We start from the raw sequence: 25,233 nt of genomic DNA, 5'->3' as shown, positions 1-25,233 counted from the left end.
GGAGTTGTCGATGACGCGCAAGGAGGAACAAGACGGGCCCAGCAGATCCTGCCGACTCCCCGCGCTGGCTGGCTGTTTGCCTGCCGAGGCCTGCTGCCGCTAGTTTGAGAGCAAAAGTCCCAGCTGTAGCCGGCTCAGGGCAGCGGGTGCAGGTGTTTACGTATAGTTATATACTTAGGAGGGAGGCCGAGATGGGGCTTGAGAAGAAGACTTTTTATTGGGACTTGCGGATGATACAGATAACGGACTGATAGATAAGACAAGCAGAACCAACGGCCGACAGCTGGAATATAACAAACACAGGAACAAGCCAGGGAAGATAAACGGGGGAAGAAAAGCCAAAGATTACAGACAGGGAACGGAAAGGAGGAGAAAAACAGGTTTGAGGGCTGGCGTCTCTCTTGCTCGTCACTCGTCAACGGCGCTCTTGCGCTTCTTTCGAGCCTTCTTCTCGGACTTGGGCGGCTCAGGGACAGGCGAGGCCACTTCGGCAGCAGCAGCATTCGCAGCAGAGGCCCGTCTATCCTTGTCCTTGCTCTTGCTCTTCTTCTCCTTCTTCTCGGGCGACGACTTCTTGGTGGCTGGCGTAGGCGTCTCGATGACAGGCGGCGCCGGTGCCGGTGCTGGAGCCGGTGCTGGAGCAGCAGCCTTGGACTGGCGACGTTTCGACGACTTGGGCGTTGGCTTGGGCGGGGACGGGGTGGGAGTCGCCTCTGCCTCGCTCTCTGACGAGCCTGCGGACTCAGAGGAGGAGGTGTCTTCGGTGGTGGCTTCGCGGACGGCCTGCTGGAGCTGCTGCTCGGCGGCGGCGTCGTGATCGTCCTCGTGCCGGGCGGCCTCCTTGGTCGATGGCTTGCTGGACTTTGACGTCTTTGCTGCCTTGGCCGGCTTGGGGGTGGCTGGCACGGTGCTGTCGACTTTATGTCCCGGCGGCAGGCTGGCCTTGTACGCGCTCATCTCCTCGTTGTAGACGGCCAGATTCTGAGCATACAGATCTTTCCATTTCTATCCAGTCATCAGCATACACCAGGATAAGACAAGATATACAGAGAGAGAGAGAGAGAGAGATGGTCTACCTGCTTCTCCTGGGGAGGCATCCTCCCCCAGCGACGGGTGCCCTCGTCGGCCACCTCCTTTGGCCGGGCATTCGCACCCAGCTCGGCCGCGATGTTGGCTCGCTCGTGCTTCATGTACAGGAAGTACGCGGTCAGCGCCCTCTTCGGCGCATTGGGGTCATGCACTCGCTTGCGCTTGGTGCCCGCTACCGAGCGAGCTCCCGGGCTCGCTGCCCGGCCAGCGCCCTCGGCAGCAGAAACACCGCCGTCGGCATCTGCACCGCCGCCGGCCGTGACGCTCGACGGGAAGAGGCCGTTCTCGAGCAGCGAGTTGAGGCCGCCGATGTCGATGGACGAGGGCCCGCGGTTGAGCACCGTGTTGGCGTGGTTGATGTAGGCGCGCGACAGGTCCGAGACGGCCGACTGGAGCGCGGCGAGACCGACGATGACCTGTTCGCAGGTTAGCTCTGCAGAGAAGAGACCCGGCTGCTGCGCGCCCAGGAAGAGGTCCTGCGCCGTCGAGTTGATGCGGTACGTGAGCAGGGCGATGGCCTGGACGAGGTCGAGGGGAGCTGCTGGTGATGCTGCTGCTGATGCTGCTGTGTCCTGCGCCAACAGGCCCGGCGTTGCAGTGCGACCGCGGCCGGGCCCAGGCGTCGTGGCACGGCTGTGACTCCGCGCAGGCATCGCGAGGGCGTACTCTGGCAGCGTAGAGGTGTATTGGATGTACGGAGCAGAACAGAGAGAGTGTAATAATAGTAGTAGAGGACAAGACAAGGGGCTGGTGGTGTAGCGTCAAGGACAGACAGACTGACTGACTGACAGACAGGCGGCGTGGGCTAACTAAGGGGGCCAGCAGCTCTTGGGGGGGGCGCCCAGCGCGCGGGCGTGTTGCTGCTGGTGTTGTTGTTGCGGGCAGCGACCGGCATCACAACAACAACAACAACGCCAACAACACCAACGGGCGACAGCAGGCGACAGCAAGAGGACAGATAAAAGGAAGAGAGGACTTACGCTGTCTCGGGTGCGCGTGAAGTCGTCGATGCTGACGACGAGCGTGGTCGTGCCGTCGCCCTCTGCGGCCGGCTTCTTCTCCTTCTTCTGCTTGCGCTCCTTCTTGTCCTCCTTGCGCGACGCCATCGCTGTTCTCTGCGGTGATTCTCTCTGCTCAGCGCTGGAGTTAGTTGGAGGGAAGAGTTTTCTTTCTCTCTGGGGGGCGCGAAGGGTCGGCGGCCTCGGGGGCGGCAGCAGGGCGCCCCTAAATACTTTTTTCCGGCGGGCGAAAGACAAGGAAGCGACGGGCCAGGCGGCAGCGTCTTGGGGGGGGGGAAGAAAGAGAAAAGGCCAGGCAGGCGACGCTTAAGGGCCAGCTGGGGGGCCTTTAACTGGCTTTTTAACTGGCTTAACTGGCTTCAGCTGGCTTTAACTGGCTACTGGCTACTGGCTACTGGCTGCTGGCTCTGGCTGCTGGCTTTAACTGGCTTAGCTGGAGTCAGGCGCCCGCAGGTGTAACTTCTAGGCGTGCAGGGCCTGCCGGTCGCTGCTTTGGGGGGAAGCCTAGCCTAGCCTGGCCTAGCCTAACAGGGGGGCTGCGTGGCCTTTAACCGGGCTGCAGTGGCTGTAACTGGCTTTAACTAGCTTGTAGCTGGCTTTAACTGAGGCTGGGGACGCCTCGGGGGGCAGGCTTTAACTAGAGATCAGGCGACAGGCGTGCCCCTTAGGGGGGTGGCAAGCCCGAAGGGGACAGCAGGCCTGAACTCACACCCTAATTAATATAAGCAGCGATAGACAGATATACATAGTACATCCACCACAAATAGATACAAAGTGATAGTCTATTCAGTTTCTATCTATACATACACTGCAGTCTACCAGGAATCATACAGTAGCCGATAGGCCTGCTCGGTCTTTCCAAGTCTTAAAACTTATACACCTGCTCCTCGGTGTAGCCCAGCTCCTTCAGGATACCAGTCAGCTCGCCCTGGTCCTTGGGGCTCACCTTGTTGCCGCTGACCGCCTTGTACAGGCCCGGCGGCCCGCACACAAACAGCTTGATCCCTTCCGTCTTGGGCTCCGGGAAGGCCATCTTCACCAGCTCCTTCGTCACGTAGCCCTTGCCGCCCGTCCAGCCCTCGCCCGGCTTGTCCAGCAGGTAGAGCACCTTGAGCTGTCGCGGGTGCATGTTCTCCAGGTGCTCCAGCTCCCGGCGCAGCAGGATGTCCTCCTCGCCCACATTGCCGTAAATCAGCGTCACCTGCGTCTTGTCCGCGGGGTTGCTGAAGATCTTGCGGATGAGCTGGTACATGGGCGTGATGCCCGTGCCGCCGGCCACCATGCAGACGTGGCTGTGCTTGTTGGCCTCCCACTCGTACTTGGGGATCGGCCCCTTGAACGAGAGCGGCTCGCCCACGTTCAGTTCGTGGATGTGCGTCGACATCGGGCCCCCGGGGTACTTCTTCACCAGCAGGTCCAGGTGGCCGGGCTCGTCCTCGTCGCTCACGGGCGTGTACGGCCGGATGGTCGCCTTAGCGTCTCCTTCGCCCTTGAACTTGGTCAACAGGGCCGCTGTTAAACCATTAGCATGACTATACATATCTCTGGGTTTCGTTTCTCTGCGTATGTACGTACAAGCAATGTGAAGGCCAGAGACGCTCTCGCTGTCAGGCAGCTCGAACCGAAGCTTCTTAACGTTATGGCTGACCTCCTCAACCGCCGAAAGCTTCAGGTCGACCCATCCCTGATCACCACCGGTAAACGTTGGCTTGCGGTCCTTCTTAATCGCCGCGCCGGGCATCTGCTGCATCTGCCAGTAGTAGTATCCTGCACCAGCAGCCACCGCAAGACCGGCAAACAGCGGAGCCTGCGACGAGGACTTGGGCGCCTCTGTCGAGTACTTTCTGATACCCTACTCAGTTCCTTTGATTAGCTTTTTTTTCTTTCATATACTTAATTATACTCTCTCTCTCTCTCTCAGCGGGGGCTCTAGGAGGGATGCATACCTGTCTCAACGGGCCGGCCGTTCGGCTGAATCGAGCAAACATTGTGATGAGAGATGGACACCAAGTGCAATTGAGATGTTCTTGGATGGCAATGGGGATGCGCTGATGCCGTCTTTGGTTGATGGTGTAGTTGTCAGGAACGGCAGACGGAGGTTGAAAGGTGGGAATTAAAAGCAATCCATCATTAATAATAAAAGGCAGAACCTGACCCCATGACGCCATCCCTGCCGTTACAGCTAAGTAACTAAACTGCTGGAAAAGAAATACACGGCAGCAAATGATATCGACGATGACATCTCTCTACAGACGACAAGTTACAGACCGCAAGGTGAACATGAGTAAAAGTTTGTTGTTCATTAAGCTACAACATAGCAGCCGTTCATCGATCCAGGGCCACAACGGTCGATACCTGCACCATAACTATCTAGACCCAGATGCCATGTTGTCCCGTCGGACTTGGGGGATTCTTTCTCTCTCATCTGCTTCCAACGGCATGACATCTCGCCAAGGTCTATCATCATAATACAGTCCGTGTCCTTTTTTTCCGATCTCTCTTTTGTAAGAAAAAGAAAGAAAGATTTCCCCTTTCCACCACCGTCAACAGCTTTAACTCCCTCTGATTTTGATCCGCGCTTCATAAACAAAGAAAAAAACCCGTTTAAGCAAAAGTAGATGGTCTCGAGGCAGAGAAGAGCTTCTTGTTGGTGGGCTTGGCGACACGGTGAGGGAGAGGGAACTTGAGGCCCTTGCTGAGCAGTTGTTTGATGTATGGGCGGCGGATGCTCTCGGTCTTGTCAATCTCGACGACCTTGAGGATCTATTGCAGAAAAGTCAGTATTCTCTCTTTCTCTGCTTCTCCCCGTTGAAAGTCCGTGTAACATACGTGGATGGATCTGAATCGGGCACGGTGGCGGGCGGCCATGTCCTGGTACATGGACTCGACGGCATCGGTTCTAGACATCTCTCGGTACTCCTTGTACATGTTGTGTGTGCCGGAGCGAGAGTCGTAGACAATCCAGATACCGAAGTTCTTGACCTTGAGTGGTCGCTTCTCGTGGATCTATTCCAATGGCAACCATCTTAGCAATCACAACTCTCCTCTGGATTCTCAACTTCCCGCCAGTCTTTGGGCTGGGAGGTTTTTTTATCTGGGTTCTTGCTCGTTCATACCACGTTGACAGCAACGATCTCACCGCTGGCCTTCTTGACCTTGCGCATCTTGCCGAGGAAGTACCAGAATCTTGACTTGGCCACGACAGTGTTGGGTGCGAAAATCCTCATGCGGTACAGCTTGGGGGTGGGCTGGGTTTCGGTGGGCAAATGGCGCCCGATCACCTGGTATTCGTTGAGACGCCCTACATTTCCATGGTCAGATCAATGTTGCAGTGTGCATTCCGCTGGTGAGAGAGTGCGCATTCAGGTCTTTTTATTTTTTTTCTTTCTATGGATAATTTTGTATGAAGTCGAGGGATTCGGAGTCGCGATTGCTGGAAGAACATGACTTACCCATCTGGAAAAAAACAGTTAGCAGCGATTCCACGGGCGGCAGAACAGTACAGAGGCCTCTTACCTTGAGATATTGTCGTTGCTGTGGTCTTCAACGAGAGTTCGCGGTTGAAGATCGAGAAATTGTCGCTTTTTCGTGGTTCTTCTTTAGGGCTGTGGGTTTCGCTTAGAAGGGCGAGGCGATGCGCTAGTCCGCTTTTGGGATGCTGGTCTTGGCATCGCGGAACCTTCCAACTGAGCGACTTCAAGGGCGACCTGGAGGGTGACGGCGACGGCGAACAGCGAACGGCGATCTAGATAGATGAGAAGCAAGGGCAGAGTGAGGACAGAGTGAGGAGAGACGAAGGAAGAGAAAAGATGACAAGATGACGTCGCTATTTGCAGAGTTCAAGAAGGCTCAGTCTACGGGCTCAGGCGAGGCGCTGGCGGCAACGCTGAACCCCGTCGACATACCGCGTCTGCGGGCGTTCTACAATACCACCAACAGCCTCAGCGTCGCCTCAGATATCAGATACGGCCTCCTTCAGGACCGAGTGACGGGAACAAAACTGCCCAAGCAGGAAGGCAATGCCTGGGTCGACATTTACATTGCCTTCTGGAAAGCTGCCGGAGAGCTGGTAAAGCTCGATGACCCCAACTTCGCCCTGAGTGGCAGGGGAACCTGGACAGCTCTCTTTGGCCACTGGAAGGACATCGCAGTCCTGCTGAATACAAACTACTCAAGTTCCACTCTGGAAGCCTGGACTCTGCCTGTTTTATACGTGGTTGGCAAGTATCTGCGGATATTCGCTATCAAGGCCGATGCAGAGGCCGCGCAGGATCCCGCTTCTACTTTTAACGATGGATTCCAAGACGACATCGTTGGAGACGTGAGCAAGAATGCAAAGCTGGAAGAGACTTCACGGATAATCAGCAGAATGTACACTGTGTGTCTCCATGACAGGTATGCATTAGATGTTGTTCGTCTTATTGTCCTTCCATCGTCTGGTTGTATTCTGAGTTTTCTCTTTGTATCTAATAGGGCCCCTATCGAAGAATCTCGTAAATGGGGAGTTTATAACACCATCAATCTTGCGTTTAAGACGTACTTCAAGGTATGCGGGCGATGCACTCTAACCTGACATTGGCTGCCCCCCTTTTTTTTTTCTCTATCTTTACCTAACAACCTTACTTGTCTTTCCTGTAGCTGGGCTCCATACCACCTTGTAGGAACTTGCTCTCCGCAATGAAAGCATCCCAGGCCGAACTACCGCCAATGGAAGCCTTTCCTAAGTCTCACATCGTCACCTTCAAGTACTATCTCGGTGTCATCTGCTTCCTAGAAGAAGGTTATGTAGAGGTAAAGTGCCATCATTCCAGGCTATCATTCACACTTATATCCCTGCTAACGAGCAATAGGCCGAGGAACACCTAACAGCTGCCTGGGAACTTTGCCGCGCGGATTCACATCGAAACAGAGAGTACGTATAAATAAAACTTTGCTCAATTTTAAGATATCCTCGTCACTGACCAGGCGTAGACTCATCCTGACATACCTTATACCCTGCCATATTGTTAATACAAATACCCTCCCATCAGCCCGTCTGCTGTCCAGATACCCCCGTATAGAAAGACTGTTTGGCCCACTCAGCAAATGCATCCGTAAAGGAGACCTGGCTGGCGTCGATGCAGCTATGGCCGGCAGTGAAAACGAATTTGTCAAGCGACGGATCTACCTCCCCATTGAACGAGGTCGGGATCTCGCTATTAGAAACTTATTTAGAAAAGTATTCATTGCCGGTGGGTATGATCCGCCAGTAAACGGTCAGCCACCGATCAGACGGACGAGAGTGCCAGTTAAAGAGTTCGCAGCTGCAATGAGACTAGGCACAGGAAACACGCAGCAGAAATCCAAGGTGGACTTGGATGAAGTTGAGTGTTACCTCTCAAATATGATTTACAAGGTATGTACAAGCCTTGAGACTTTGATATTTACGGATCTGGAATTTGCTAACGCTTGTTGTAGAACCTTATGAAGGGATACATCGCCCGTGAGCGAGGAATAGTGGTGTTAAGTAAGGGTGGCACAGCATTCCCTGGCACTGGCGTATAACTTACTTAGCTGCCCGTTAATATAATTAATGACAATAGATATTCTTATAAAAATCAGCAGAAATAAATTTATTCCACATATCTACGGCCCTTATTATCCTATACAGATACTCTAACTCGAAAACCCGTAGTGACAACAGAACCTGTGAAATGTGTTTAAGAGTTAAGAGAGAATTGCATTAAAAAGCTGAGAAAGAACATACAACCTGTCCAATCCAGTCGAGATAATCCCCGATCATATAAGAGGAATGGACAACTGTTTGCGCATGATAATCGAAATCAAGCAAGACCTAGACACTTGACAATTTGATGAGATAACCAAGAAAGCACCACGACAAGAAAGACCCTAAACCCGAGCCTGAGAAACAGGAAACGTTATAAAGGAACATGGATAATATAGAAACACTAATGCGCCAAAGCCTGGTATAAGGTAAACATAGGAGATGGTGGAAAAGAATGGAGTAAGCAATACAGTCATCGACATACCTGGTCGGTCCAATTTTATAGAGATAGAATGGGTAACAAACGCATCACGAAGAAATGGAGAAAAAGAGAGCGACAGGAAATGAATATTGTACATATTAAATTGTATGAAGAAGCTCACTTGGGCTTCAGTAGTATAATTCTGGGTATTGGTAGAGAAAACGGGGAAAAGATATTGTCATCTTAGATGGCAACTGATCAAGAGATGGTATCGTACAGTTAGTATGAGTGAGCCGGTCGATGCATAATAGTGAGTAATGAGTGGAGGCCTCGAAATGGGGGAGGGGGGGGGGGGGGGGGGGGAGGGCTCAGGAGCTAACGAGAGAAGGGTGACTTCGAGGCATTTGTAAGGTCATCCTAGAAATGGATGTTAGCACTATTCAAGACGGAACGGCAAAGGCTATAGACATACCATATGATTACACATGGCAACAAAGAGGTCAAAGAATAGTTTCCCTCCCTCTTCCATCTCCAGTTGCATGGTACCGCTACGCTTGAATGTTGACCGCGAGCGGATAATCAACGCAAGATAATGGGCTCTGAGCTTCGAGTCACTGTCAGGGGTATTTGCATAGGCGTACCGAGCACTGGATAGGATGGTGCTGCATTGTATAGCTGTCTGGAGGCCTTGCTTTCGAAGAGCCAGCCTCTTCAGTTCGTCTAGCCCGTATCGTTCAGCAGCACAGCTAGATACATTAAGTTAGTAACAAAAGGAAGACCAAAAACATATATAGACAGTCGAAGGGAAATATAACTGACTATATAGCAGTGTCCTTTAGTATCAAGGTGCCATCGGCCTGGTTGACAATGGTAGACTCAGCTGAAGGCCTTGAGCCTGTGGTATCAGTGTCCTCCAGCAGCCAAGTATCCCGACGCTTGTTATGCATCAAGCGAGGGTAATAATCCCCCTTGTAAAGATACTCGAGGATGGATGAAAGTATCTCTGGTTGCTCATTTGGCAAGTTTATGCGTTTGGTATGGGATTCATAGAACTGGCCACGACAACAGGCAGAGAAGTAGGGGGATACACAGAGCACATCCTCATGGGCAGCAAAGAGACGCTGGTCAGGCCCGACACAAATGGTGATGATGGCGGAATTGAGGTTACTAGTAGTTGAAAGAACGAATGAGTCTTTGGACCTAATATATAAAGAGACAAAATGTACCGTTGGTCACTTACTCGGTAATCGGAGAGGAGTCTGAATGGCGGGCAGACTCAGACCTCCTCGAGGTACTAAGAGAGGAATCTTTGAATGATCTCTTCGACCGACTCGAGGACTTGCCAGCTCGATACTTTGAGAAGCTCTCGGCATTGCTGTGAGACCGTTTGACAAACATGATTCCTTTGTCGGTTTACAGATGAAGTTCCGTCTGATATCGAAAGCAGTACTCAATACCCCGGTAGATATCCTCTGTTTACTCTCTGTCCCCGAGTGGCAAACTTGGCTGCCTTGCTGCCTAAATTCTGGTTAGCAACATCCAGAAACCCTTCGAGTGCCCGACAGTTGAAGAGAGAAAAGCAGACTGAGATCAGAGTGGGCGAGGGCCACTTATATAGCTGCGACGTCTCCATGCCTCAATGGGAAAAAAGGATAGTCTATGCCAGGATGTGCAGCAGGTTTTTCGTCTTTGATACCTCCACCGGCCGAACGACAAGGAAACCAGCCGTTACAGGGCCAGCTAGGCGTATCCAAACTGCGTCTAATCTGCATCCTTTTCCTTTCCTTGCTTTTGGCCCCCCTTTTTTGCCTGCGACGTCTTTTTATATTCCCTACTTATTACTCTTTGCAAGGAAGTCAACTTCTGCATAGCTCCGACGACGCGACGAATGAGGTCAAAGACGCGTTGCAGCCACGCGTGACTCACACGAAGTCACATGACTTAAATTGGTCCACTTTTTGCAGCCAGTAAGAGGTGGAGGGTGGATCCACTTTGCCCAGGAAGGGGAACGGGCGGGATGATCCTTGCACATATAGTGTATTACATAACTATAACACATCACAGGCGGCCTCCTGGTGTTACATGGTGAGCAAACTAGGCCGACAGCTTTTACTTACGCCATATCCAACACATCAAGCGGAGCGACAGGTCAGACTATCATGTACGAAGTGGTCGGAACTCAATTTCGTTACATGGATGGCGAGAGGTGGGATGGTTCCGGAGGCATGGATAGTTGGAAGAGGCTGCAGCAGTGTGTGTGGAGATCACTTGTCCATCCTCAAGAGAACCACTTGTATACGACTACTAGGCGGATGGTTACTCGTATTCCAAGGTGTTTCATTCTTCACCGTTCCTGGCTGATGGGCCTATACTTGACGGGGGTTATTGACTGCATGTGGAAGTGAGTGGCAATGTACAGGGATGCGGGTAGCCGTTGTGATAGCTAACATTCGGCCTGTCAACATCAAGAGTCTGTATCAAAATTATATAAATACATGTCTGGTCAAGGTATTTCAGACGAGTCCCGGTAAACGGGGAAAAGGCAGCTTGCATCCGTCACTGCCTCGAGGAAGGCCCAGGCTCGGACGTGGCTGTCACACTCCGGAGGTTGCCAAAGCTCAGCACATCACTGATCCGTCGGGCACCTGTGAACAGCATACAAAGACGGTCGATGCCACACCCCCAACCTCCAGTAGGTGGTAACCCCCACTCAAGTGTCTGGAGGTATCCCTCGTCAAGCTCGCCTGCATTCTCAGGGTCTCGGAAGGATAACTGCTGCTGGAACTTCCGTCGCTGCTCAAAGGGAGAGTTTTCCTCCTCATACATGTTCATTATCTCCTTACCCTCGACAAACAGCTCGGCTCGTGCTGACACAATCTGTCCACTTTCTGGATGGCGGTATGATTTAGATAGCGGGGACATGCATTCAGGGTGGTTCATGATGAAAGTAGGCTCGATCAGCTGCGATTCGACATAAGTTGAACAGAGTTTGTCGAGAAGCCGGGGAAGAGTCTCGTGGGCCGGTAGAGGGAGCGAGAGGTTTGCAAATATCTCCTTGACTTGTGATAGAGCATTATCGGACTGCAGGTCGGGTAATTTCCTACCAATCGCCTCCTCGATGGCAGGGATAAAATCAACCCGTCGATACGGCCCTGTAAAGCTCACTGTTGTCGGGCTTAGTGAGTTGTTCAATTTCTTGTTCAGTTGTTGGACCTCCAAGGCTAGGGTTGAGAGCAGTGACTCTGTGGTCTCGATCAGGGATTCAAGATCTGCAAAGGCTTGGTAGAATTCACACGTGGTAAACTCCGGGTTATGCGTTTTGTCAAGGCCTACATGGACATGCTGTCAGCTGTGACTCACTTCTCCCAACGATTTATCTGCCGCCATATACCAGGCCACCACTCACCCTCGTTGCGGAATGAAGGCCCGATTTCAAACACCCTGTCGAACCCTCCAACTACTAGTCGTTTAAGCCACAGCTCGGGAGCTATCCTAAGTGACAATGGTCGATCAGGGAATTCGGTAGCACTCGTGACAAAGGGCTGGGCAATGGCACCGCCTGACTTTGACGCAAGGATTGGGGTGTTAACTTCCATGAATTCCCTGTTGGCGAAGAAGTTTCTCATGGAATGTGTTATCAGCGATCGAGCTCGAAGAATGTTGGCGGCACTAGGACTGGAAAGCAGTTCAACATGGCGCTCATATGGAGATATCTCAAGCTCCTTTTGGTGGACGGGCACATCATGCAGACACGGCGATATGAGCTTTGGGAGCTCCGTCGTCTTGACAGTTAATTCTCCTCGGCCAGTTCGATGTGGTTTGCCGGTCACAGCTATGAGTCAATCCCATGTTAGTTTGAGGGCTGCTTGTAATAAACGCAGAAGTTGGACCGCAATGGCGTGCTTACAGAAAGAGTCACCACGGCGGAGTAGATGGTAGAACTCCTTAAACTTCTCCGGGGATATTCCAGCTTCTCCTACCACGCGCTGGTTGCAGAGCACCTGCACCTTGTGTCCATTATGAACAAGGTCGAAGAATACCAACTTCTTTCCGGCAGTTCTTTGAGAGCGTATCCTCCCTACAGGTGTGTGTTAGCACGAAATATCACTATCAGACCCGTTTGCACTTATTATCATACCATGTAATACCACGGTATCCTCTTCTACCGTCTCATCCGGCTGTATAACGTCATATTTAGACCGGAATTCCGCACATGTGAGTGACAATGAGCTGCGGCCTATCCTGGGATATGGGCTCGACCAGGTCTTCTGGATATCGCTGACTCTAGCTTGCGGAGTTTGCTGAGTTGGGCTTGCGGCCTGTTGTTCGAGCAGTTGTCTATGGCTCGTAAATGTGCGGATTGGTTTCCATGCCGCTTGCTTCCCCAATTGCAGCGAGGACAGGCGAACACCCCTAGGTCTTTATATCAGCTACATCCTCTCTCCCGCAAGCGAATAAGTAAATAACTGTGGTACGTACCTTGCAAGAAACCTATCCAGGCATACCTGGGATAGAGGGTTAGAGCAGATGGATAGCATCAGCTCATCAGGTCTGCATTCCAACGAAGTATATACAAGAAATCAAACGAACGTCGACAGTGGGTTTGGACGTGAGATCGAATTTGTATGTCTTTTTTTTCTATCCCGAGCTTCCAGCAGAGCTGCGGCTGGCAGCTGAATCCGGTTTAGCGTCCTTGCGGCTTTCTGACGTCGAAGCCAAAAAAAAGTTTTGAACTTCGCAGAAAGAAAACAATCAAGGCATCTCAACCGTCAATTAAAGCATCAGTTAGCACTTCTTCAGCTTCATCTCGGATTCGGGCCATTTCTCTTCCTACCGTTATCTACCGCCATTAACTCCCTGCGAAAATGTCTTACTTGTTCGGCGGTCGTCCCCAGATCTCTTCCGAAGAGAAGATAAGACAGGCCGAGTTGGAGGTCGAGATGGTCACAGACATGATGACCCGGTATGTATATATTCTTATTACCTTTGCTACGGGTTAATGACATTTGCTTGTCCCCGTTGCCTACATTACCAATTTCTTGAAAAAGTACTAATTTGTCTATATAGTCTTACCAACGGCTGTATCAAGAAGTGCATTCCAACCGACTACCGTGAAGGAGACCTAAACAAGGGTGAATCCGTCTGTCTCGATCGATGCGTCGGCAAATACTTCGAAGTGAACATCAAAATCTCCGAGAAGATGCAGCAGCAGCAACAGCAACAGGCAGCTGGAATGGGTGGTGGTCTCTAGGTGTTCAACAGCGAATAAGCTCTCTTCGGTCTTCCTTGCATCATTCATCATATTTCAAGGCTCTCCTCTACGAATGGCGCAACATTGGATTGGTTTAGTCATGAATACGGTTCTTTTCTACGATGCGGAGGGTACAGCATTTTTGGGGAGTCCCAGTTACCAGATGGGACCATGTATACTATGTGTGTGTGGTGATACTTTGCTATAATATATTTTAACGACATGGACGCATGCAGTTATATGGTTCTCTTTGGGTTCATCGGCTCTATAACGAGCTCAATCCACGTTAACATTAAAATTTAATCTATAGATGATAATATGCAAATTTTTATAGGTATTTACAAAGTCGTCCAAGGGAATACGTGCTGTCTGTTACCTTGCATTGTCGCCAGTGAAGTTCGCAGAATTGTCCTTGTTATAGTCTTTGAGTGTCTGGGTTTGGAATCCGTTTCGTTGGCGGTTCCAGAGCTCATGCACCCATTGCATCCAAGATATCTTCTCAGCTTCTTGACCATCTAGGACGGATGCAGTCCTTTTTTCAAGATTAGAGATGACATGTTCATAATCACGCAAGACAGCCTCTGCATCTTCAATTCTTGAACGAAGGGTATCAACATCATAGTCAAGCTTTTCACTCATCATCTCAACATTCTTCGCTACTTGCATGTATGCGTCTTCTTCTTCGGCCATTGCCCCGCGGGAAGCTCCATACATTTCCCTCAACTCCACCAGCTTTCTTTGATACTCTGCTTGAGTTTCTAATGCCCGGGCTTTGACGGCTTTTTCAATCTTCTCCGCCACCGTCACTTTTTCATCAACCCAATTTACTTCGGTACTTCCCACTTCACGAATCCTTTTGGTAATCTCCTGATTATCAGAAAATATCATGTCTTCATATAAGATAGCATCAGCAAGACCCACTGTTGGGTCAATTGCCTCGGAGTAGATATCTCCTATCTCATCCCAGCGGAGTAGGTATTCTTCAGCGTAGCTAGAGGATAAACGGCGTGGATAGGCTTTATCTTTCGAGACCAGACGATCCAGCTCTGGTAAACCCACACTTTGAGCGCGTTGACGGATCCTAGTAACAGGGATCAGGCCATGGTATTCACCGTCTTGCTTTCGTTCGGTTACTTCGGATCCTCCTAGTACCCCTTCGGCCTCCCTGAGGTCGAGGGCTTTGTCAGGAGGAGATATTTCTTTGCCAAGAAGGGATTCATATGTCCTTGCACGACCAAGCTCTGGAGGAGTCAAAGGGCTGTAACCTTTTTGGTCTATTATGGGCTCAAGTCGGCAAGCTTCTGATAACGCCACACTATCCATCTGAGCAGAACCCTCAGGCCCTCCTCCATCTTTAGAATTCGTGCTTGTCGGAGTCTCCCCCATGAAGAGCTGTGGGGATAGGTTTGCGTCTAAATCCACGCTTTCCTTGGAATGTTTGTGGTGGTGTGGGCGTAAAGTTGGTAGTCCAACGGCATCCCTGAACCTACCGAGACCAGCACGAGCATCAGACACCTTGTTGGTAACTGAACGCTTGAGCGTAACCCTTAGCTGATCCTTGTCATCAACAGCAGTTAGAGAGTCTGTTTGCTTCCTCTGATCTCCTTCAATACTGGGGCGATTTGAAGGGTAATCGTCTTTTTTTCTTCGGGTCCAGATATAACCGCCGCCTCTGTCTGGTGTAAAGATTCTTTCATCTCCAATGTCGTATCGTGCTTCGTATGGGGGCTTAGGCTTTCCACGCCATAACCATCTCGCATGGTCTCCAGTAATGAGTTGTATGAACCGTTCGATCTCGTATGTTTCAATCTCTGAAATGCCAGCTTTGTCCTTGCCTCCTCCCACCATCTCCATGACCATTTCTCCTCCTTTACCGCTAAGTTCCGCTACTGTTGACTTTACCGCCCGCTGCAAACCTCCCACCTCCCCACTAGCCGCTTTGGCCGTAACCCGATGCAGTTTTTCCAAGGTGACACTATCAAGTCTCCGTGTCCTCTCGAGGCTCTGGGCTTTTTGAAAGCTGTATATACCTTTTTCAAAACCATGGATATCAAATGGGTCCTTGGATACCGGTGCTCCGTATGCATGTAAGCGGTTTCTTGCACCCATAAAAGTTCCAAGAATCGCGGCTACTGTGGTAGGGCCAAGGATTCCATCAAGGGGTTCGATACCATAAAGGAAAGAACCAGTTTCGGCCCACCACTCGTGGATGGCTCGTTCTGTGTGATTGCAGAGAAGCCCATCCGCGTATTCAGGTGCTAGTTTAAGAAACATTACGAGTGCCAGCTGACAAAAACGTATCAGCTCCTTGACAGAGGTATTTAGTTCAATTTTGTCGCACGTTTGATAAAGCTGGTGGAACTTGGCTTGCGTATCTGCCGCGGGTGGTTTGACAGTAAGACCAGCTCTGCCAGAGCATCCTAGACGCTTCAGGTTCTCATTAACAATGAAATCATCCAGGTGAAGTCCGACATCTCCATCTTGAACAGGAATTGTAGTAAGCATTGATGGAAATGTGCTTAGATTCGTGACCATCACAGTTCCAAAGCTAGACTCCTGCTTCCGGGTATGGAACTGGTCCATTGCATTGAAGTAAACTCTCATCCGCTCACTCCATTTCTTTTCATCCGTCGGCACACTGAGCACACCGGCAATGACCGTGTGGGATTTGTCACCGGTGTATGTGTTGATAACAAATGTGGGGTGTGCCCTCGAGCAAACCCACTGCTCAACAATGTAAACTTGGTATCCAGATATGCTCAATCTTCTGCTGATAGTGACTGCACAAGGATCTTCCTCTAGATATTTGAAAGCAACAGGGTCTGTAAGGACCAAACGCTGGAAAGATGCTTTCGATGAAACACGCTGGGCACTCTTGCTAGACGTCGGCTGCTGTGTTGGTGTCCCAGGCTCGGACTGCTGCGCTTCGGCGGCTTGACGGGCAGCATATTGCTCCAACCGCTCATCAACTAAAGCGATGCTGGTCGTTCCAGCAGGATCCATGCTCATATTGCCCTTTGGATTTCCCCCTTTTATCTTTTAAGTATTACCTGTCAGACGGCCCGAAAACAACTGCACAAATGCGCCTCTCGGTGACGTACTCCCGGTCTGCAGCCAGGGTGTGTTTTTATGTTCTATTTTATTTCCCCCCCTGATCAACGTACAGTCGCTGTTTCAGTCGGCCCTTTGCTGAGACGAACGAGTTGGCAGACAAGTCGAAGCAGCAGCGACGATAGCAGGCCATCCTCCAAGCTGCCGCTATTTCTCCTGCGTTTGTTTGTTGTCCTTGAGATGCTGGTGGGAAGAAGCTAAGGCAAGGCCGATGATGTCACTTGTAGGAGCATTTTCTAAGGCGAAGAAAAAAAGGGCGAAGACGGCGAATATGCAGGGAGATGGCCGGTATCTAAGAGACAACCCATAGGATCAGCCGGCTAATCTCATTCCCTGGACGGAGCTGGCGGTCTTCGATATTCAAGACGGCTGCATAACTCGGTGTGCATAAAGTCAATAGCTGAAGGTTGCCTTAGTTTGAATAAATAGTTGCCTTTAGTTAGTGTTGACCATGTGACATGCTTCGGGCCCTGCAGGCCTGGCTTTCCCGTCGAAAAGAAACGACCTGCTGCCAAACATTTCCAGCTGCTTTCTCCCTCTTCTTTGCTCTCAACGCTTCCTCCAGACATTTGCTGTTATCCATAAGCCTTTGACGGTATCTTGCAGTGCAGTTCAGCAATCTGGCCGAGTTGGGATTATATGTGCTTTGAGTCTCGAGGTCCCCAGGCGAACATGAGTACCTTTCTCCGCAGTTAGCCAGAGGACGACCACACTCACGATGGACCAGGTCCAGAAAGAACATCAGCGCCTCTGGAAGAAGGCCCAGGCCTCCAAGTGCATCAACGATGTTCAGGCAACTATTGACTTGCTGCTGGAAGCTCGAAGGACCATAGAGAACGGTTGGTTCTTCCTTTACCCCCATGTCTTACCCCGCTGGGTGTACCTAGCTATTGTACAGTTGTCTGACGCTTGATTCCGTTATCTATAGATCCGAATTCCGCCTCTATCACTCTTGCAAAGCTTCAAAATCCGATCAAAGCCTCGTTTGAAGCCACAAATAACGACCTAAAGGAAGGGTATAGCGGATTGAATAAATATACAAAAGCACTGGACAAGGTTGGGAATACTCGATTAGGCTGTCTACGTATTTAGAATTATGCAGAGGAATGCTAATTGTCTTATTCTAAAGCTATTCAAGGACAAGCCTTTGCCCACTACCGAATATGACTCCCTATCGCAGCCGGCTTTGGTCAACCGGGCGGTGGCCATGCACCTTCTACGAGAGGGGGCATTTTCCACGGCAGACACGTTTCTAGCTGAAGTATCGAGAACACATGCAGAATCAGAGTTAGATACAGCCATGGGACAAGCCGAACAACAGGCGTCCGAATCTATTCCAGACATCGAAGGTCTACGGTCTGGTGAAATCCGAAGCCAGTTCCTCCTCATGCACGAGTTGCTCCATGAACTCACAGAAAATCGAAACCTTCTTCCCGCTATTGAATGGGCTCGGAACCATCGCGAAGCCCTATATGTTCGAGGGAGTAACCTTGAATTCGAACTTTGCCAACTTCAGTTTGTATGGCTCTTTCATGGAGGAGGTGAAGCCGGCATTTCCGTACAAGATGGAAGGCTAAAGGCGTTGGAATACGCCAGACGCGAGTTCTCTGGCTTTCAGGGACGTTATCTTCCGGAAATTCAACAACTTTTGGGTGCCATGGCTTTTGCGCCTAACCTTGGAGACTCTCCCTATAACACCATATTTAACAATCCCGATTCCTGGGATAGGGTTGCAACCTCCTTTAAAGGCGAATTCTGCGCTTTACTAAACCTCTCAGCTGAATCACCTTTATACGTCGCTGCCACAGCAGGAGCAATCGCTTTACCGACCCTTCTAAAACTCCAGACAATCATGAAAGAAAAGCGAACCGAATGGACCAGCCAGAACGAACTACCGGTAAGTGACAGCTTGCTTTCTTTCCCGTTTCCGTTTTCATACAAAGTACATGTCTTAACCAGTCCTATAGGTTGAAATCCCTCTTCCACACTCATACCAGTATCATTCTATCTTTGTGTGTCCTGTATCCAAGGAACAGACAACAGACGCAAACCCCCCGATGCTAATGCCATGCGGACATGTCATTGCCCATCAATCACTCATGAGAATTAGTAAAGGCAACAAATTTAAATGCCCCTACTGTCCAACTGAAAGCCATGCTAAAGATGCTAGAAAGCTTCTCTTGTAACCATCTCTTTTCGGCCTCGCATTATCCCGGTGTAGTTATCTTCATACCCTCTTCTTGTTTCTCTTTACTGTTATCGTTTATTAGTCCTCGCCATCTTTAGCTATGGGCACACGGGATTTAGGAGTTTACAGGCGCTATGGAGTTTCTCTCGGGGAATCATATGAGTTTAGGGGTTTGCTTTCTTGAACTTTGGGGAATTTGTCTACTTTCCCCATTAAATGCTACAGTTGCTTGTAATAATCAAGTGCAAGTCAATGTAAGCAAACCGGAAAACAAATAAACGCATTGGAGTTTTATTACTATTATTATTATTATTATTATCGATGCTAGCAATTAATTTTAATACAACACAGTCAGTAGAAGAAAATGTCAAAAACGCATGAAAGAAACTACTAAACCACCCATCCAGTCAATGCAAAAACGGAAAATCTCAAGAGAACAAAAAAATAGAAAAAAAAAAAAAAAAAAAAAAAGAACTTGTCGATGAATTATGCTTTCTGTTCAACCACTGGTGGTGCAGCAGCAGGCTGCTTCATCTTGGGTTCCTTCGCTGGCTTGGATTCAGCATTGTGTCTGTAAGCTTTGCGCAGCTCTTCGACTTCACGGGCAGTGGGACGAACTTCAGGCCCCTTGTATCGAATGGGGGTTTGACCTTCAACACGCTCAAGCTTGAACCGATGTAGTGCAGTCTCTTGATCGAGAATCTCGTAGCTGCAGATTTTGTACAGACCATCATACCTCATTCCTTCAGAGGGTCTGTAGGGGTTCACCTTGGGAAGCTTGGAGCTTCGAAGAACACGGATGTCACTCTTCCTACCAGCAGCCTGGAGAAGCAGTGCTGTGTTTGCAGAGACTTCTCCATTCTTGCCTCTCGTTCCACAGTACCATACGGTATCTCCCTGGTCAACATCCGCATACATCTGGTTTCCACCTCCACCAGAGGAACTGAGAACAATGGAGACAGCGCCAGTTACTTTATTTCCAGAAATTCCGCCCTCAATCTCTCCATGTGCGCCATCGCGTAAAGCACAAATTTGCCAAGGAAACCATTGGCCATTGCGTAGGTGTCTATCTCCGACAACAAAGGCAGACTGTTTAAAAGGGTAATTTTTGTCAAGAACTCGAGAGACTGAGCTTTTTCCGTTTTCTCTAAAAGTTCGCTTTGTTAGAATGCCACGTGAAAGGTCGACGTGGAAGTTTCCTTCCTCCATTCGCTTTAGAATTGCCGAGCAATCGAGCCTGATGTCCCATGGAATTGAGTTATGGTTTCTGATGATGGCAGGTAGCCCATTATTTGGATCGAGAAATTTAGCTTTCATGGACTCGATAGATGATTCGGGTATCTCGTAGAGCTCAAGGAAGTGGATTCGGTCTCTTAGACGGGGAATGGTCCTCTCGAGATCGGTTCTTGCTTCAATCTTCTTAATCAGTGATAGAATTTCAAGTATCTCTGAGTTCGACCGGCTAATCTCCGTTCTCTTTCTTTTCGAAATATACTCATGACGCGTGCCCCTGTTATTAGATAGCTGTCAGTATTAAGTCATGGCAATTAGTATGAGAGCGACTTTTACTTACGCAGATTTCGATCTGGAGATGCTCTTTTGAATTACACCCCGTGCAATTGCACGACAGTCCTTAACCCCGTTGGCAGCCGCAACCTCACATTTCGTAGAGATCGAACAGGTACAAGCAGGGTTGTTTTTTGGTGAAGTAGATTTTTTTATTCTCTTCGTAGGAGCCTCCAAAGTCTCCTGAGCTTCTGGCGTCGCTTTGGTGCATTGGGCCTCTTGAGTTTCCGGAACTGCAAGTTGCATTATTGCCCCATTGGAGTCTCCGTTAGAGTGCTGATAGATAGCTACCGTAGTTAGAGAATCCATTCTCTTTTTTGTTCCTAGAGTTTTCTGGTGAGGCGACGGTAATTGTTCGAGTTCTCTTGGATCTGTCGCGGACCGTGGTTGGATGTGAGGGACTCGAGCTCGTTGTTGGTTAGAAGTTTGCTGCTGCAAAAGAATTGTTGATGGTTTGTCCTGTTGAGTTTGTGGGCTTTGTGGGCCTTGGTTGCTTTCTTCCGGTTCTTTGTGTCCTCTAGTCGGCAAAATAGCTTCCGTGACTGAGGTTGCAACAATTTCAGGGCTAATACTGTGTCCCTCCACCGCGTTGATAGTAGAACTTTTTTCCTCTAGCGTGCCATTTTCAAGGCTAAGCGGACTAGAGCTGGCAACCCTCTCACTATCCCCTCTATAGTCAGACTCGGTAGAAATGGGTAATCGAAAGGATGGCTGAACTCTTCGCTCAGCCAATGCTTTTTGAATCCTATCCTTTAGCATCTGCTGGAAACGTTGGGATTGTTGAGGTTTATAATTGAGTCGAGCGCGCTCCATTTCTGCGCGGTGGGCTTCTTGAGCCCTTCTTTCAGCCAATACCTGCTCGGTCCTCTGCTGCACGAGCTGCTGGAATTTAGATAGAGGCGCCGACGCGTGGTCACCACCAAGTCCATCAGAAGATTTCACCGAGTCCATATTGAACACTTCTTATCCTTGGCCTCTGGTGTATTCTGCACGTGTCAAGCTTTAGCAAATACAAAAGTGTACAGAGTAGAAAGAGGCGTGGATATCTCAATGCTACCAAAGTCAAGTTGGTAACGTAACCGGAAAGGGGCCTGCCTCTTTAGTCTGCAAATTTGAATCTCCTTAGTGAAGTACTACTAGAGTCACTTCATTAGGCATCATCAAACGCTGAGCAGACAGCAACAAGGTATATCAGGGAATAACTACAGCAACTGTCAAGCTTCCGATATCAGTCACTTGAACAGTGCCTCGGGCTACCCCTCTCTCCCTTAAGGACGTTTTCCAAGAACCAGTTATCCTCCTCTTCCATGCAAAAGTTCTCGCAATTTGATCAGCAATACGTGTTCAAAATGCAAGTCTCCGAGTCAAGTCGTTTGCTTGACGGCTGATTGCATCTTCTTTGCCCTTTTTCCCTTTCGTCGTCGTCGTTTCCATCTCGCATCTCGACGACGACGTTGCGAATTCGATATCACGTGAAATTAGAGTTTCTGCTTAGTCACTTCCCTTCTTCACTGTGAAAGTCAAAAATGAGTGAACGGAAGTCGAGGATGAAAGCAAAGTGAGGAGAGGAGAGAGTGACAGTTAGTAGTAGCAGTGACAGTGACAGTGACAGCCTAACTACCGTTTCATGATGAGGGGGTTATCTAGATCTACAGCGTTTACACCCGGCTAATAATAGGCGACCTCGATGCAAAATTTAGCCGCAGGACAAATGCCGAAGCTAAGTTGGATGACTATCGGAGCTCTCCGAGTGGGTGAAGATGTAACTGAGGAGAACCACAATAGAATTGGAGATCAGGAGCAAGACGTTATATATACCGAATAGCCGTGCTCTACACTGCTCTTCCACCACCACATAAACCAACTATTTTCGAATATACCTCTCAGACAAACATGGCTGAAGTTACTCTTGCAAACCCTGTTACTGTGTCCCTGGAGGAGCTCCGAGCAGGTAAGCGAGTGATTCTACATGCTACCCCCTATCTAGCATACACCTCCCCAATGCACAAATGTATCTTCTAACAGCAGTACAGGCACCGTTTCGTTCGAGACCCTCTCAGAAGCCTTTGGACCGGCATCATTGGGGATTATCGTTGTAAAGGACCTACCTGCCAAGTTCAAGGACCTTAGAGCCCAGGCACTTTCCAATGCATCATATGTTGCATCACTGTCACCAGAGGAGTTAGGTACGCCAGTGTAATTCACCTTCTGAGGCATAAAATGGCATTATAATAATAAGTAATATCTCAGAGTCCCTCACTTCCGCTGAGTCCAAGTATCTTGTCGGCTGGTCTTGCGGAAAAGAGACACTTCGCTCTGGTCATTATGATACCCTGAAGGGATCGTACTATATCAATTGTGCCTTTTACCAAAACCCTGACCTACAAAATGCCCCCGCAAGCGAATTCCCAGACTTTCCCCAGTACACCGCAGCTAATATCTGGCCCCCTGCTGCAAAACTGCCTAACTTTCGCCCAAGCTTGACTGAACTATGCACGTTGATTATTGACACGGCGGCTCTTGTGGCAAGGGCCTGTGATCGATACGCCCTAGCCAACATTGAAGGCTACAAAAAGGGATATTTGGAACACGTTGTGAAGACTAGTTTAACGACCAAGGCCCGGCTATTGCACTACTTCCCTGCTCCGGAGACAGACGCTAGTGGTAAAGAGAAGGGCGACGACGATTGGTGTGCAACTCATCTTGACCATGGCTGCCTTACTGGCCTGACATCCGCCATGTTCGTTGACGAAGCTGAGAATGAACCCAAACAATCCGCTGACTTGACCCCCTTGCCTGAACTTCCAACATCCCCCGATCCAAAGGCTGGTTTATACATACGATCTAGGACTGGTGAGGTAGTCAAGGTCAATATACCAAAGGATTGTATTGCATTCCAAACCGGTGAAGCTCTTGAGCTTATTACTCAGGGAAAATTCAAGGCTGTACCGCACTTTGTTAAAGGCGCTAAAACAGGAGGTAAAATTGCAAGGAATACTTTAGCCGTGTTCACCCAGCCAAACTTGTCTGAAGAAGTAACGGCTGGAAAGACTTTCGCAGACTTCGCCCGCGAGGTCGTGGAGAGGAACCATTGAGGATATTTTATGGCTTATCATTTGTATAAATTCATGCTATTTCGGCAACCTTCCACATACATGAGCCAAGAATATAATAACTGCATATCAACACTCACGGGTATAATTTAATTCATCCTCACCGTAGTAGTATTTTTTGAAGTAGCGCTCGTTATTTAGGGCCATATGCTATTGATGCTCGAGTGGGATATTGAAAGAAAATCTAATCTATACACATCCGCTTAATGCTACAGAATGCAAGGGGAAACAGAAAAGGGGTATCATGAATCTGAATGCAACTTGAACTAGAAAGGGGTATCATAAAACCGAATGTGATGGCAACCAGGAAAGGGTATCATATGAATAAAGAAAAGGAAGAACGGAGAGGGAAGAAAGAAGGAAACCACCAGTCGACCTAAAAGAACCCAAGTCATCCAAGACAGGTATCCGGTATCCGGCAATTGGAACATCAGAGTAGATAGCTCAATGTTGACGCCGTCGCTTATGCACTGGCACTACAACAAGCTCATCCCCGCTATACGTAGACGGCGCAACTTCTCTTGAACTGCCTGCGTCTCCCTCTTCGGTTTCATCAATCTCAACCAGTTCAGTGTTGATATGGGGAGTCGCTGCCTCGCCGCCAAGTGCCGTCGCAACCATTGAGCTATGTTTTCCAGCATTATCAAATGTTGTGTAGCCGGATCTACTTCCGATCAGTCCCTCATGCGCACGTCCGAGTTGGCGAACGATTTTAGAATCTCGGTGATCCGCGTCGACAGCCTCATCATTGATAATGTTCATGATTGCTCTATACATTCGCGGATCTCTTGAGTCATCGCATCTGCTGTGTTCGATTCCGTTGATAGACTCAAGTCCAAGTTGTTCTAGGCGGTTATCACCGCAAAACCATTCCTTGCCAGGAGCGATACGTTCATCTGCCTTACGGCCAAAGAGACGGGCATCCCTTATACCCACCAGATCGAGATCAAGGACGACATTCTCAAACATAATGTCCATGTATTCAGACTCAAAGCATCGTCCAATAACACGGTCCAATGAAATCTCAGTAACCTTGTCTGGCTCGTGGCGAAGGTACCATAGCCCATATTCTCTCATGCCTGTACATTCGAACGATTTAGAAATCTCGGTATCGGTTAACGGAGTGCTTTGATCAAAGGCGAGTTGAGGGTCTAAGGTATAGACTTTTCCTATTAGCCGTGCGGTTGTTGTCTGGCTAAGGATAGGAGACTGAAGATTTGCATCGCACTCCATCAGTCTCAACTCGATTGTATTGATAACTAAAATATCCGTGACCTTTCCGTTAATATCGATCGCTCCATCTCGGTCCAGTGGCATAAGTCGAACTCCGTCACCAGGAATCAGTAGCTCGGCTCCAAGGTACAACCCCCTACAGAGCACAGATGCATTTGGCCATATGCCCTCGAAGTAGTATTTATCGAGTATACTAAACGAGGACATAATAGTCAATGCATGGGGTATAGAAGGGTGAAAGTCCATACTCTTTACCCCCTGAAGGTAAATAGACCAGAAGTTCAAGGGTCGAATCTGGCTCAGGGGGACGTACTTGTAGTGGGTCGACATATTCTTATTAGAGCTATTTGGGTCTGGGAATAGCTCAATTCGAAAACCGGATTTGTTGAGTGCATACCCCTTATTAGTTTCTAGGATAGCATCATGTAGGTTTAGGGGTTCCTCCGGTACTTGAGTAACGACACCGCCATACCATGTGGGAGTGCCGACGAACTTCTTCTCCTTAGCCAAATAGACCTGGTAGGTCTGGGTCTGCCAGTGGAATTTGATCTCTCCGTTTGATGGCCCGGCGTACCAGAGCACCAATTCACCGAGCCTAGGAAAAAAGGAGTACTGCATGCGAACGCGGGTAAGATGATTTTTTAGTAGTTTTCTCTCCGCTCGCCAGTCCATGTTGGAGTCCTCTAAGACGGGCCTT

At 49.4% G+C, this 25,233-nt stretch overlaps 13 protein-coding genes across 13 annotated transcripts; 4 read left to right on the top strand and 9 right to left on the bottom strand.

Annotated features, from left to right (window-relative positions):
- Positions 1 to 408: 408 nt before the first annotated feature.
- On the bottom strand, positions 409 to 2,195 carry ARB_06161 (HMG box protein, putative; the record flags this gene model as incomplete). The annotated part of the gene is made up of 4 exons (XM_003015803.1): positions 409 to 1,005; positions 1,026 to 1,654; positions 1,756 to 1,894; positions 2,070 to 2,195. The coding sequence occupies 4 exons, from the start codon at positions 2,193 to 2,195 to the stop codon at positions 409 to 411; spliced, it is 1,491 nt and encodes a 496-aa protein (XP_003015849.1).
- Positions 2,196 to 2,973: 778 nt separating this feature from the next.
- On the bottom strand, positions 2,974 to 4,276 carry ARB_06160 (uncharacterized protein; the record flags this gene model as incomplete). Its single annotated transcript, XM_003015802.1, has 2 exons — positions 2,974 to 3,960; positions 4,055 to 4,276. 2 exons carry the CDS (start codon positions 4,274 to 4,276, stop codon positions 2,974 to 2,976), a joined length of 1,209 nt encoding a protein of 402 aa, XP_003015848.1.
- Positions 4,277 to 4,712: 436 nt separating this feature from the next.
- Positions 4,713 to 5,335, bottom strand: ARB_06159 (uncharacterized protein; the record flags this gene model as incomplete). The annotated part of the gene is made up of 3 exons (XM_003015801.1): positions 4,713 to 4,871; positions 4,938 to 5,114; positions 5,225 to 5,335. The coding sequence occupies 3 exons, from the start codon at positions 5,333 to 5,335 to the stop codon at positions 4,713 to 4,715; spliced, it is 447 nt and encodes a 148-aa protein (XP_003015847.1).
- Positions 5,336 to 5,925: 590 nt separating this feature from the next.
- Positions 5,926 to 7,652, top strand: ARB_06158 (uncharacterized protein; the record flags this gene model as incomplete). The annotated part of the gene is made up of 5 exons (XM_003015800.1): positions 5,926 to 6,654; positions 6,747 to 6,899; positions 6,959 to 7,020; positions 7,080 to 7,503; positions 7,566 to 7,652. The coding sequence occupies 5 exons, from the start codon at positions 5,926 to 5,928 to the stop codon at positions 7,650 to 7,652; spliced, it is 1,455 nt and encodes a 484-aa protein (XP_003015846.1).
- Positions 7,653 to 8,449: 797 nt separating this feature from the next.
- ARB_06157 (uncharacterized protein) lies at positions 8,450 to 9,472 on the bottom strand (the record flags this gene model as incomplete). Its single annotated transcript, XM_003015799.1, has 4 exons — positions 8,450 to 8,491; positions 8,547 to 8,820; positions 8,894 to 9,274; positions 9,315 to 9,472. 4 exons carry the CDS (start codon positions 9,470 to 9,472, stop codon positions 8,450 to 8,452), a joined length of 855 nt encoding a protein of 284 aa, XP_003015845.1.
- A 1,158-nt stretch (positions 9,473 to 10,630) lies between these two features.
- Positions 10,631 to 12,612, bottom strand: ARB_06156 (uncharacterized protein; the record flags this gene model as incomplete). The annotated part of the gene is made up of 5 exons (XM_003015798.1): positions 10,631 to 11,403; positions 11,481 to 11,906; positions 11,982 to 12,152; positions 12,213 to 12,412; positions 12,554 to 12,612. 5 exons carry the CDS (start codon positions 12,610 to 12,612, stop codon positions 10,631 to 10,633), a joined length of 1,629 nt encoding a protein of 542 aa, XP_003015844.1.
- A 327-nt stretch (positions 12,613 to 12,939) lies between these two features.
- Positions 12,940 to 13,325, top strand: ARB_06155 (uncharacterized protein; the record flags this gene model as incomplete). The annotated part of the gene is made up of 2 exons (XM_003015797.1): positions 12,940 to 13,037; positions 13,142 to 13,325. 2 exons carry the CDS (start codon positions 12,940 to 12,942, stop codon positions 13,323 to 13,325), a joined length of 282 nt encoding a protein of 93 aa, XP_003015843.1.
- A 372-nt stretch (positions 13,326 to 13,697) lies between these two features.
- Positions 13,698 to 16,328, bottom strand: ARB_06154 (Sin3 complex subunit (Stb2), putative; the record flags this gene model as incomplete). The annotated part of the gene is made up of 1 exon (XM_003015796.1): positions 13,698 to 16,328. The coding sequence occupies one exon, from the start codon at positions 16,326 to 16,328 to the stop codon at positions 13,698 to 13,700; it is 2,631 nt and encodes an 876-aa protein (XP_003015842.1).
- A 547-nt stretch (positions 16,329 to 16,875) lies between these two features.
- On the bottom strand, positions 16,876 to 17,298 carry ARB_06153 (uncharacterized protein; the record flags this gene model as incomplete). Its single annotated transcript, XM_003015795.1, has 1 exon — positions 16,876 to 17,298. The coding sequence occupies one exon, from the start codon at positions 17,296 to 17,298 to the stop codon at positions 16,876 to 16,878; it is 423 nt and encodes a 140-aa protein (XP_003015841.1).
- Positions 17,299 to 17,532: 234 nt separating this feature from the next.
- On the top strand, positions 17,533 to 18,622 carry ARB_06152 (uncharacterized protein; the record flags this gene model as incomplete). The annotated part of the gene is made up of 2 exons (XM_003015794.1): positions 17,533 to 18,333; positions 18,404 to 18,622. The coding sequence occupies 2 exons, from the start codon at positions 17,533 to 17,535 to the stop codon at positions 18,620 to 18,622; spliced, it is 1,020 nt and encodes a 339-aa protein (XP_003015840.1).
- A 488-nt stretch (positions 18,623 to 19,110) lies between these two features.
- ARB_06151 (uncharacterized protein) lies at positions 19,111 to 21,141 on the bottom strand (the record flags this gene model as incomplete). Its single annotated transcript, XM_003015793.1, has 2 exons — positions 19,111 to 20,086; positions 20,198 to 21,141. 2 exons carry the CDS (start codon positions 21,139 to 21,141, stop codon positions 19,111 to 19,113), a joined length of 1,920 nt encoding a protein of 639 aa, XP_003015839.1.
- Positions 21,142 to 22,083: 942 nt separating this feature from the next.
- Positions 22,084 to 23,285, top strand: ARB_06150 (uncharacterized protein; the record flags this gene model as incomplete). The annotated part of the gene is made up of 3 exons (XM_003015792.1): positions 22,084 to 22,141; positions 22,224 to 22,376; positions 22,441 to 23,285. 3 exons carry the CDS (start codon positions 22,084 to 22,086, stop codon positions 23,283 to 23,285), a joined length of 1,056 nt encoding a protein of 351 aa, XP_003015838.1.
- Positions 23,286 to 23,747: 462 nt separating this feature from the next.
- Positions 23,748 to 25,208, bottom strand: ARB_06149 (uncharacterized protein; the record flags this gene model as incomplete). Its single annotated transcript, XM_003015791.1, has 1 exon — positions 23,748 to 25,208. One exon carries the CDS (start codon positions 25,206 to 25,208, stop codon positions 23,748 to 23,750), a length of 1,461 nt encoding a protein of 486 aa, XP_003015837.1.
- Positions 25,209 to 25,233: the final 25 nt, after the last annotated feature.

This window comes from Trichophyton benhamiae (genome assembly GCF_000151125.1).
Source record: "Trichophyton benhamiae CBS 112371 chromosome Unknown Abenha-G-c-322p01.r1, whole genome shotgun sequence".
Taxonomy (NCBI): Eukaryota; Fungi; Ascomycota; class Eurotiomycetes; order Onygenales; family Arthrodermataceae; genus Trichophyton; species Trichophyton benhamiae.
This window is presented reverse-complemented; position numbering and strand designations above follow the sequence as displayed.